Genomic DNA, 12,957 nt, shown 5'->3' on the forward strand with positions numbered 1-12,957 from the left:
AAATCAGATCTGCTTATATTTAACACTTCGTTTAACATGTTAAATATACTGCCTTTGTATCTACCAAAAAAGGACATGCCATTTAGACACCATAAACTCCTAAACTGAGCTCACACTGTAAATAGTATTTTATACTAAATTTTTTGTGCAATAAAACAGACTAATTTGGGCGAGGGGGTGTCCCTTAAAGCCGAGTCTGTTATATTATAAAGTAGGTTTTCCGAAAACATGTTTAAAAATTGACAAATTAGTTTACCTGTTTTGACTTATGTAGACACATTTGTGTAATTAAAAGTATGTATGAAAAGTTTAGTTTCACAGAAAAGTTGCCTGTATGTATTCCTGTCATTTTAAATCTATACAGAGCAGGTCTAGTAAATGCAGGCATTCGCCCGTCACCTGGTGAGCAGATGCGCACGGCTGGGTGGGGCTTAGCATATGTGGGTCCGTGTACTGCAGAAAGTCCCGCCACGTGACCGCAGGACCAACCAACCAATTAACACTGGTGATGCGGTGTGATCACGTGCTAATCACTTGCTGAACATTGTTCATGAGCAGGGACACTTGGATTTAAATATGTCGACTATAGTTGTAGGTATATAATATTTAGTTGTGTTGGTGAAATTACTATCTTTTTCCCAACATATGGCCTATTTGCGAAAATGTGTTAAAAATAACAGTTAACCTGTTACTTTAATTATAAACAAATCTTGGTTAAAAGCATTTTTAAATTAACAGGGTGCTAATTTTCACATATGACATATGGATGGGAAATTTTGTCCATTAAATCCAAAGTCCATTAAATCGAGATCTGCAAAATTGAGGATTTACTGTATATATATAAAAAAAAATGTGTTGGAAAGAGCTATGTCCTTAGTAGAATGACATGCAAGACAATAATGCAAATTAAATGATGAGGAAAATAATGTGTTCACCTTCACAGACAAAATCTCTATCAAACTTTTAAGCTGTAAAGAAGAATAGAGATATTGTGAAGGATATATTCATAATTGATTTTAATTAAAATAACCAAGTACAGTAAGCTCATATATAGTATGAAATATTAAGCAACAAACTCAACAAGCTAATACTAATATAGTCTATATAATTTTTAAGTGCTAAATGCAAACTATTTGGAATTTCTTAGGTAGTATAGTTAGTAAAATTCCAATTATATCCCAACTGAATCTCTCTTGGCATTTCAATTCATCCTTTTTAATCTGCCCCCAAAACAGCAAGTTCTCAACCTTTCTAATGCCACAACCCTTTAATACAGTTCCCATGTTGTGGTGACCCCAACCATAAAATTATTTTCATTGCTACTTCATAACTGTAATTTTGCTACTGTTATGAATCATAATGTAAATATCTGATATGCAGGATGTATTTTCAGGGGTCGCGACCCACAGGTTGAGAACCACTGCCTTAGAGGATTGTGATCACTGTGGCGATACTGCACATCTGGCCCTTCCTAAAATACCCTCCCTGGAGTGACCTCTCCTAGCTGGTGCAGCTGAAGGTCATGTTGAAATCTAAACATAGAACTCCAGCCTTCTTTACGATTGTCAAAATTCCCACTTGATTAAATTAATAGAAACAGAGTCATCATTTCCTTTCTCCAGCAATATCTTCATTTTCAATAAACATGCACTGGATGCCTTATAACAAAACTTTACAGAATTTGGTAAAATAGAAAAATGCACGTGTATAGCACTTTAGACATTTTTGTTTCTTTATGCCTCTGCAATCGAGATAAAATGCCAATTATTTCTAGGAAAGTTAATGTAAGTATTACTGATAACATGATTAAGTAAATAAAATAATTAAGAATTGAATTAGATATATATTCAGTAGATAACCATGGAGAGTGGATATAATTGAATAAGTCATGTTGAAAGAAGAAATATCGGGGTTCTATCATTACTAGCTACTAGCTGAAACTAGAACAACAGCCAAAAAAATCACCAGTCTACTTTATCTATATTATGCTTTAGAGTTTTATAATTAAGTATGCTTTTCAGAATCATGTGCATCTATAACGAATTGTAAAGACAAAAGGCAATAAAGAAAGGCATATAGGGAGAATTTAAATGTGTCTTAAAGCCTGGTATTCAGGCTTTATATAAAGATAATCGCTAATGCTATTGTCTGTCTGTCTATCTATCTACCTACCTACCTACCTACCTACCTACCTATATATCCATCTATAGATAAGCCTGTGCCAAAGTAGCCAGTTATCTTTAGAGCATGGATTTCCCTGGAAGGAGTAATCCTTGTCTAACCTCCATAATCCTGTCCTCTGTTTGCACTGTTTCCAAATGGGGACCAACCAGACTCAGTTGTGACTGTAACGATGTAGGAAGTAACACGCTCAACACCTAAGCACTGAGGGCATCTCTTTCCTGGAGCTACTCGTCTCATTGGAAAGCATCACTGCTTTTGTTCTTATTTTTATCTGCACAACATCCCCTGAGGAGACTTAAGGCTTTGTTGTCTACATGAAGCTTTACAACTCTGGGGTTTTGAGGATGCCTTAAAGACGGGTGAAGAAGAGAGACCCTATTGTAATCAACCAGGTGAATCTATGCAGAAAGATTAGCAGTCTTAGCAGGACTTCCACATTGTCTGTGAGCAGCTGAGTGTGAATGATTGTCTGTGAGGAGAGAGGGCCTCCTAGAAATGCCATCAAGTCTGTCCTGGCTTCATTTGGTAGAAAATAGTGGGATCGGTAGATATCTGTGCACCTATGAGAGCTAGAATACATGATAAATATTAAATGAATGGAAAATTAAGGTACTACATTTGGGGAAGTCTATCATTTTTTAATTTTTTAAAAAGATTATCTTTGTTTTCTTTTCTTATCTTTTATATGTAAGCCCATCAATTGCCTACTGGATATAAGGCATTATAATCTGTGTAATACATGAAGAAAGAACCATATATAGATTTAATATCAAAACTGGCATAATTTTAATGTTAGCTATTCTTCCATATAGATGGTATTATGTAGGTTCAAATAAAATTTAAGTTTGATGATGTTATCACTACATTCAAATCTATTCACATGATACATCTTTCACTACTGTGCCAAACACATAAAAAATTGACTAGAAGTGAATAAGAATTTGTTATTTAGAGGAAACTAACTAGTCAAAATTACAAGTTAGAAAAAGCACAATTCGGTTAACTTCTAAAAGAAACTGACATATTTATTAATTCAAATTAGAATAATAAATATGAATGTCACAAATTTATTAACATAAAATTAACTAATATAAAGTACAACATGTAAGCTTGATGCTCCACATTGTACTTTATTTTCTGTTTCATTAGCAAATATCATTGCATTCCTATTTTGTATAGGTAGAACATACATCAATTTTAATGTATTTTTGAAATATAATGATATATTACAGTTCAAAGTTAATATAAGAATTGCTTACAGACTTGGTTAACCAGTTTTTCACATACTAGTATAAAATGGTGGTCTCATTATTGAAGTATCAGTGTCACTTAGAATTAGAAAAAGCCAAAGGGGATTTAAATTTTTCACTGTGACATGTTCAGCAGAGGAACTAGTAAGAGATGCTGTTACGCATCACCCCCGCAGACTCTCAGCCAGCCTTCGCTCCAGCAGTATGTTGTTTTCACCAAATGCTTGTAACAGAAATAAGTTTGAGCCCAGTCAGGCGCATGCTCGGGTTTGTGGGCTCGAGCCCCAGTGTGAGGTGTGCAGGAGGCAGCCGATCAATCTGAGAATGTTAAATATATGTATAGACCATTAAAATAGAAAAAGGTTTACTATTTTAAATGAAGGCAAGTTTACTTTTAAATGAATTTAAGATAAAAAAGGGATAAAAAGTCTTATTTTGATTCAAAAGAACTCAGCTATCTGGCTCATAGCATTAAAAAATGGGAATGTCACCTCAAGGTGACATATTAAGAACGCATACCTTTATTCTTTAAAAAGAAATCACCATATCTGTTGCTAAAAATATATCAGCCTTATCTTTCTTAAAACAGGATCAAAGTAAACTTCATCAATCTTGAACACCTATATTAAATGTCATGCATTTTAATACGGGATTTCTGCATCATCTGCAAGGTATGAAAGCACTAAAACTGGGGGCTAGTTTACCGATCCTCTTGGGATTCAGCTTCTTAAGACTTTTTCCTGTTTTGAAAAAAAATTAATATGAAGTCATGGAAAAGATCATTGCAACAGAAATCACTATCAGACCTTAAAAAGTAATGTAAAAAAATACATATTTCCAGCATTTCAAAGGTAATATTCAAAATAACTATTTAAAACTGAAAGATAAGAGTCTTAGCCCGTTCTAAATAGTAAAACTCAAAAGGTAACACCTAGTAATTGTGTATTTAGAAGGTAAGAGAAATGCTATTTGAGCTACTTTCAAGCACAAGGACAGTTTTAATGTTTTTCAACTTCCACCATCTCTTCGAAAATTTAATACTTTCAATTTGTGAAAAGAATCTAAATACATAGTTTTGAGACCAACCGAAGCCTAACTCCCGGGTTGCTTACTTTTTGATTTCCAGAAAATCCACATCAACCAATATTCCTGAAAGGTCTGGAGAAAGGGTACGCTGTCCTGTATTTCTTGTTCTTTAGGACAGTCAAGGCGGACAGAATTGCTCTGACTATTCTAACTTATATCCATGTATTTTTGGTCTGAATGAGAACAGAGTCAGATTTCATTGTGATGAATTTTCTTGGGGGAAAAATCGCTTGGGAGAATGGTTTTACACCTGAATTTCAAATACCGTGACCTAACGTGAATAAAAGTACATGAATAGTTTAATGACCACTATCAGTCCATACTGCTTTTCATTTCATGGTGATTGACATCAAATTTTGTGCAAGAAAACAGAAAACATATATCAATGTAGCGGAGCCTACCAGAAGTAGAAACTCCCTCACATCCTACAAACTTTAAGGTGGCTCTAGGGCCCCTGTCTCCTCTGCAGGCATTCCTCAAGGCCTGGGAAGTGGGGAGTCCCCGAGCCCTTTCACCCCGATCTGGAAGCAGAGTTCATGACTGCAGTGCTAAGGGCAAAAATAGGGCTTTTAGAGATGATCTCTTCTCCCCCGCCCCCCCAAACATGCAATATGCTTATATACACCGCATACAAGGGAGGTATGTCTATTTGTAAGAAACTTAAGTTATAAAATACTTGAATAAGAAGAAAAAACACCAGAAGCCATTTCGAGTCAATTCTTCCCAGATGGCGAGCGCTATTGGAAAAAGTGTGCTTTAACGGAAATGGGAGACAGAGAGACCAGCCTCCAAACTGCAGGACCCCGTCTCTGCCACTGACGGGAGACACCCTGGCCCATCCTGGTCCTCACCTCATCGATCTGCGGCTCCTGCGCCTGCGCGGCCTTGGGCACCGAGGAATCGCAGTCGGGGCTGTAATGCTCGCAGTAGTCGTAGGCGGCCTTGGGGTCACTGCTGATCAGCAGCTGTTGGATGTCCCCCTGCCCAGGAGCAAACAAGGAGTGGTCAGCATATTCAAATATACACACAGTAGGTCTAGGGCAGTGGTTCCCACGTGGGGCACAGGCCCCAAGGGGAGGGGGGCAAAGTGATTTTTAAGGGGGGCAGTCCGAGAATGAGTTATTCACAGTGAATTTTTTGCACTTCTTATGGTTCTAGGGGTCTCATATACAGTAGATAAACATATATTGTGACATATTTATGCATTTCAATTCTCTATTAGGTTTTGAAAGTTTATTTGCTATTTTTTCATACCACTTCATATTATCATTATTTTTTTAACCATTTCTTAGTGATTTCTTCCTCAGTACTTCAATACTCATCTCGTTCTTTTATTTTTCTCTTTCATGGATGCCATGTTCTTTGGAAGCTTGTTTAGACCAAGTTCATGGCCTTTTAGGCTTCCTCCACATGAACAGGCGTTCAGTTTTTGAATAATAAGAATTATATGTCACGGGGGCGGGGAGGCATCAGGATTTTAAAGATGCGTAGGTGGGGCACGGCCAAAAAAAGGCTGGTTACCACTGGTCTACAAGGCAGACTCACTCAAGATCACGCGTGGTGTATTTCTACATATCTGAAGAAGAAAAATCACTTACTGCTCACTGTTAAAAACAGTCTTATAGGATTGAGAGGGAAACTCACACCTTTTCACTACAGCTGACGCTTGAACAACACAGGTTTGAGCTGCGTGGGTCCACTTGTATGTGGATTTTTTTGTTCAAGAAATATGTTAGGACATTTTTGAAGATTTGTGACAAATTTAAAAAATTCTCAGGTGAACCTTATGATTTTCTCAGTAACATTTCCTTTTCTCTCACTTAGTTTATTGTAAGAATATAGTATAGTAGTGACCGGGTGCACGGATTCGTGCACATTGAAAGGAAATTAATCAGACGGTGGCCAGCAGGGTGAGACTGGGTGAGAAGGGCTGGACACGCCCTGGAGCTAACCTCCCGCAGTCCCTCCCCTGCCAGCCGCATCTGGGGTGGCACTGGTAGCGCCCTGGCTCTGAGGGAGTCTGGGTGGTCCCTCGGGCTGAAACTGGCTCTCCAACATCCCCTGAATCCTGGAGTGCGAGAGGGCATTCTGCAAAGCAGCTGTATTACAGGGTGTGGAATGCAAACGCAAGCATGCAGTAAACCAGATTTGGGCGACAGTGCCCCAGCAACAACATAACCCACGGCCAAAGGTGGAACCACGTAGCCCCGCGAGGAATCGGGCTCCCTCCTTTCTGGTTCCAGGGTGTGCCACCCGAGAACCTTTGCTGCCAAGTCACTGCAGCTCGGCAGTTCCTACATTGGGTGTCTGCCCCCTGGTGGTCAGTGCATGTCATAGCGACTGGTTGGATGGTAGGAGGGACACTTAGCATATCAGCCTTTTATATATATATGTATATATGTATATATACAGCCTTTTATATATAGATAGATAGATAGATAGATAAATCACCTGACATACAAAATATGTGTTAATTGACTGTTTATATGCACAGATTTTTGACTGAACAGAGGGTTGGTGCCCTTAACCCCAGCGTTGTTCAAGGGTCAACTGTATTCTGCTCTTGAAACAATCTGTTTCCACACGGGTCTAATTAAACAATAAACTCAATCTGGGTAGCTAAAGACCGTGTTATTTCATTTTTAAGGTGGACAACACCAACTGATCAATTTAGAGCACTGAGATCCACGTCTGAATTATTATAAATAATCACAAATAACCAAGAGAAATGTGAATACAGAATTATTCATTAGGCTGTATACAAAAAAAAAAAAAAGAGGCCTCACTGAGTACTGGTCTCATGAGGGGTTTCAATTAGAAATCCTGAATCTGGAATTTCCTCCCAGGATGCCGTTAACTAGTTGGAATGATGCAAGTCACTCATCCTCACTCATGGTTTGTAGAAAGAACACACCGAGAGATCCTCTCAGTGGCCCTCTCCAAGACTGAAATCTATAATCCCATACTTAAATTATAGGAAAATACAACGAACCAAGTGGAGACATCCTTGAGATAGAAAAACGTTGCCAACCTCAAATACGCATGTAGTACTTTTAAAATCCTGTGTTTTTGAAGAGAATTACGGTTTCCTAAGTACTTACTATTTTAGTCAAGGCACCTGACCTCATTAAATGGAATCCTGCCAACCTTTCCACCATAAATTCTTATTGCAGGCGGTCCATTTTCAACCAGAAGACACACGACTGAAAAGTTGCTGGAAAATGCAGTTAAAACTCTGCTCTTCTCTAATTCCCAGAAGGCATCTCCCAGTGCTTTTCTGTTAATCATGTGACAGGCTGTGAGACAGTCTGCAGATAAATAAAAGCATCCTGACAGGTGGAGGGAACTGTAAATATTTAGCTTCATTAGTCATAGAAAGTTCCACAGCTGGAAAAAGGTGAAGTTACCCAGTAAAGCTGGCATCCGGAGCACAGCAGGTGTGAAAGCCACCTTCTCCTCCAGTGGGCACAAAGCTTAGAGCTGAGGTGATGCAATTACCTTGCGTGGGCAGCTGTGGAAGCCAGGTCTACACGATAGTGTCTGCCTACAGAGAACATGAGTCTAGAGCAGCCGTGGGCAAACTACGGTCCGCAGGCCGGATCCGGCCCGTTTGAAATGAATAAAACTTAAAAAAAAAAAGACCGTACCCTTTTATGTAATGATGTTTACTTTGAATTTATATTAGTTCACACAAACACTCCATCCATGCTTTTGTTCCGGCCCTCCGGTCCAGTTTAAGAACTCATTGTGGCCCTCGAGTCAAAAAGTTTGCCCACCCCTGGCCTAGAGCAAAGCACGTGTAAGAAAACCTGACGGAACCTACCTATGCTGAGCAGGTTCTGCCGAGTGTCATGTGCATCGCAAAAGGTTCCTGCCACGTTTTCGTTAGACCCGTTATAAGTGACAGGATCGCGTACCCTCCTTTCCAAACTAAAATGGAACGCATGCATTCCAACAATGTTTGGCTTGTTTTCATTTTTGTTTTATATACATATACAATAACTACTTTATTATTTTTTAAATACGTTTTTGTTGATTTAAGAGAGGACGGGAGAGGGGGAGAGACAGAAACATCAATGATGAGAGAGAATCGTGGATCAGCAGCCTCCTGCATGCCCCACACTGGGAACCGAGCCCACAACCCAGGCATGTGCCCTGACCAGGAATCGAACCATGACCTCCTGGTTCAGAGGTCGATGCTCAACCACTGAGCCATGCCAGCTGGCTACAATAACTCTCAATAAGGCTCAACTACTTGTATTTTCTCATCGTTATATCACACTCTAGGAGATACACAAGTTAATTAACTCTGAATAAGGCTCAACTACTTCTATTTTCTCATAGTTATATCACACTCTAGGAGATACACAAGTTAATAAAAACTCAGCTTTTTAGGCCTGTGTAAGAAATCACCTTTATTGAAAAAGTGTCCTACAAGATTGGTTTACTGCTTAAAGGCCACTTGTCCGTGGGTCAATGTGAGGTGTCTGAACTGTCAGATGCAACACCCCATCTGTCTGTGAGACCCACCAGTGCCTGGTCGAAGTCAGTTCCCAGGGTGGGCATCCCCTGAACTGACAACACAGCAGGTGATTCCTAAGAACCGGCACTGGAAAGGCAGCTGAAGGCTCGAGAGTTAGGTTCCCACAGGGCCTCATCCAAGTTATAAGGAAACAATGTTTAGGAAACGATGCTATTCGACAACCTTGCTGCAACTTGAAGGCCTTAAAATAGCGCCTGGCATCTTTCCTTCGTGCATATCCTAAGTTTAAGGATTCAAATAATCAGTCTATGTCACTTGCCTGGGAAGGACACTGTTTCTACCAGAACACAAAGGGACAGGTTCTAGTCTGGGACCCTCTTCTTACTCAGCCCATCTCCACTGTCCAATAAATAAAAATTCACTCAAATACCAACTTCAGAAAGCAAGGCCCTGTCTATTTCGTTCTCTAAGCTTCCTCCCTTTCTGGAATAAGCCTGTGTGCAGCAGGCACACGATAAATGGGTCCCCGGGCAATGAATTTATTCACCACTCCAAGCCTCTATCTCACCCCTGAAATTAAGAACACTCTTATTTATTTGTTTTGCATTTCCTAGAGCTTCTTTAAAAATCAGTATGTACTTAAGCAGTTTTTAAAGTGTAACGTGTATATATGTATTAGGTATCATTATTTCAGTGTTTGAGGGCAATTCAAGGAGAATGCACCTTGGAAAGGCCAATTTCTAGACAATATGTATATGGACCCTGTAAAATTTAAAAAGCGCTGCTGGACAACCCATTTGTGGATGCTCTGAAAATAAATTCCAAAAGATTGGGATTAAGGAGCATTAAAGTCATTATTCTGTAAGGAAAGGCAGTCAGGAAAAAATATATAATCAACGAGAAAGAAAGATGGAGCTAGCTAAGCAGTTTCCAGCATGCGCCACTGTCAAAGCCACTGCCTAGCAAAATTCTAGAGTATTTCCATAAGGTGCCCGCTGGAGGCTAAGGCTTCGGTTCCCCTTTGATATCAGAGCTTTGTTCAATGTCTAGGGGTCCTGGGAGGAGTTTTTGTTTGTATATTCAGGAACAGGGCCGACATTAAATCTTCAACATGGCACAGGCTTCTCAAGGAGCAGCTCCCACTGCCAGAAGATTAATTGGAAACTGATGCTTCCTGTCTGCCCAGACTTCTGAATTTGCCAGGGCGTTCGTTCTCATCGCAGTTCTGCTCTTCCAACATTCCATCCAGTTAATGATTCCTCTCAAGAATTTTGTGTGGAAAAGGAAAGCTGCCAACATGCTTAGAATTCTAGTGTAACTGAAAAATGCATCATCGATTGCGCGGAAGGAGGGAAACCACGTAATCAGAGACAGAACTGCTACCCACACAGTCCTTATATTTCACCCACAGCAGCTTGGGAAATCAATTCTAAGAAAATGGGTAGCGTTCCTGTGTTACTAATTCAACAACTATTTACCAAGTATCACAGAAACTGCCTAAAGCTGAATAAAACACGACCACCAAAAGTGCACATTTGTCTTATACTTTTTTACTCAAGGACTTTTACTAAAAAATAATTACCAGCAATGCTCTATTTCCCCCAAAATAATAAATTAAATTAAATGTCCATTATTTTAAACCATTTTTAAGTTTTTAATTACAGTTGACTTACATTAGTTTCAGATGGACACCCAGTGATTAGACATTATATAATTTACTAAGAGATCGTGCCTATAAATCTCGTAGCCATCTGACACCACACATAGTGGTTAGAATATTATTGACCACATTCCCCAGGCTGTACTTTATATCCCCATGACTATTCTGTAACTACCAATCTGTACTTCTAAATCTCTTCACTTTTTTCAACCCCCCCACCCCCCAATCTGGCAACCGTCAAAATATTCTCTGTATCTATGCGTTTTCAACCCCCTCCCATCTGGCAACCGTCAAAATATTCTCTATGAGAATGAGCTTATTTCTGTTCTGCTTTCTTCATTTATTTTGCTTTTTAGATTTAATTGTTGATAGGTATGCATTAGTGCCACTTCGTTGTTCATATTTTGATCTTTCTTCTTTTTCTTCTTCTTATTATTAAAGAAGACCCTTTAACATTTCATGGAATTCTGGTTTGGTGGTGATGAACTCCTTTAGCGTTTTCTTGTCTGGGAAGTTCTTTATCTGTCCTTCGATTCCAAATGATAGATTTGCTGGGTAGAGTAATCTTGGATGTAGGTCATTGCTTTTCATCATTAGGAATATTTCTTGCCAGTCCCTTCTTGCCTGCAAAGTTTCTGTTGAGAAATCAGCTGATAGTTTTATGGGAGGTCCCTTGTAGGTAACTAACTGCTTTTCTCTTGCTGCTTTTAAGATTCAGTCTTTGTCTTTATCCTTTTGTATTTTAATTATGATGTGTCTTGGTGTGGGTCTCTTTGGATTCATCTTGTTTGGGACTCTCTCCCCTTCCTGGATTTGTAGGACTATTTCCTTCACCAGGAAAAGGAAATTTTCTGTTATTTTTTTAAGTAGGTTTTCAACTCCTAGCTCTTGGAAAAATGGTAGCATACCTGGCCTCTTGTGTTCTTTCTTGCCACAGAAGAGCTATATCCTTTGAATTAATAAGTGCTAAAAAGTATGCTTATTCATTGATTTAGACAATAATAAACTTAAGGCACTATTCTCAACACTGAGTATATATAGCACAAAGTCCCTGCCCTCTTGGAGCTTAGATTCCAGATGGGGAAAGATAAACTAAGCAAAATTAAAGAGTGTTAAGCACTGTGAAGAATATAATAAAGCATGATAAGGGAGACATGTCAGAAGCCATGTCTGAGATGTGTCATGTAGATACATAGGACTATTTGTACATGTCAGCCATAAGATCCCCTTAGAAATAACTACATATATATTGTCTGAATGGATCAAAAAAACAAGTCCCAGGGAGATTGTCAGAGAGGATCAAAAAACAAGGCCCAAGTATATGATGTCTACAAAAAACCTACTTAAAATATTAAGACATATAGATTAAAAGTAAAGGGATGGAAAAAGATACACCATGCTATCACTAATCAAAGAAAGTAGGAGTACCTGTATTAATTTTAGTTCAAGTTGACTTCAAAGCACAGAAAGTTATCCAGGTTCAACAGAGACATTATATGATGATGAAGAAGAAAACTGTCCAAGAAAATAGCTACCCTTAATGCAGGTGGGTCCAACTCTAGGCATCAAACTATGTGAGGCAAAAACTAAAACAACCCAAGAAAAATTTGATTAATCCAATATTATAGTGGAAGAGATTAACAACCTACTCCCAGAAATGGACAGATTCAGCTGCAAAAAATGAGCAAGGACATAGTTGAACTCAACAACACTATCAATCAAGTGGATATAATTGAATACATAGACTACTTCATCCAACAACAGCAAATCGCACATTCTTTTCCATCTCACATGGAACATTCACCAAGAAAGACCACATTCTGGGCCATAAAACACACCTTAACAAATTTCAAGAATAAAATCCTACAGGATCTGCACACAGATGTTTATAGCAGCTTATCTCACAGCTCCCAAAACTTGGGCGCAACCAAGATGCTCTTCAGTAGATGACCTAGTGAACTGTGTTACGGTCGGACAGCGAGATATTAATCATCACTGACGAGCAAGGAGCCATCAGGCCGTGAAGCACATGGAGGAGACATAAAAGCGTCTGACTCAGTGAAAGAAATCAATCTGAAGACTAAAAGCCGCAGGATGCCAACTATGTGACATCCTGGAAAAGGCAAAACTACAGAGACAGTAAAAGATGAGTGGTTGCCGGAGTTTAGGGGTGAGGGGGGGATGGACAGGCAGACCACAGGAGATTTTTAGGGCACGAAACTGCTTCATAAGACACTACATTGGTGAATGCATGTGCCAAAAGCCATACAACGTACAACAGGAAAACTACTGTA

General features: G+C 39.1%; 1 protein-coding gene across 1 annotated transcript in view; it reads right to left on the reverse strand.

Annotated features, from left to right (window-relative positions):
* Nucleotides 1-12,957, reverse strand: part of COL11A1 (collagen type XI alpha 1) — a 126,235-nt gene that overhangs the window by 100,608 nt on the left and 12,670 nt on the right. The window contains exon 6 of the mRNA XM_015563513.1: nt 5,372-5,500. Within this exon, the coding sequence (XP_015418999.1) occupies nt 5,372-5,500 (129 nt within the window). The remainder of the gene's footprint in view (nt 1-5,371; nt 5,501-12,957) is intronic.

Source organism: Myotis davidii, unplaced genomic scaffold (genome assembly GCF_000327345.1).
Source record: "Myotis davidii unplaced genomic scaffold, ASM32734v1 scaffold217, whole genome shotgun sequence".
Classification (NCBI taxonomy): Eukaryota; Metazoa; Chordata; class Mammalia; order Chiroptera; family Vespertilionidae; genus Myotis; species Myotis davidii.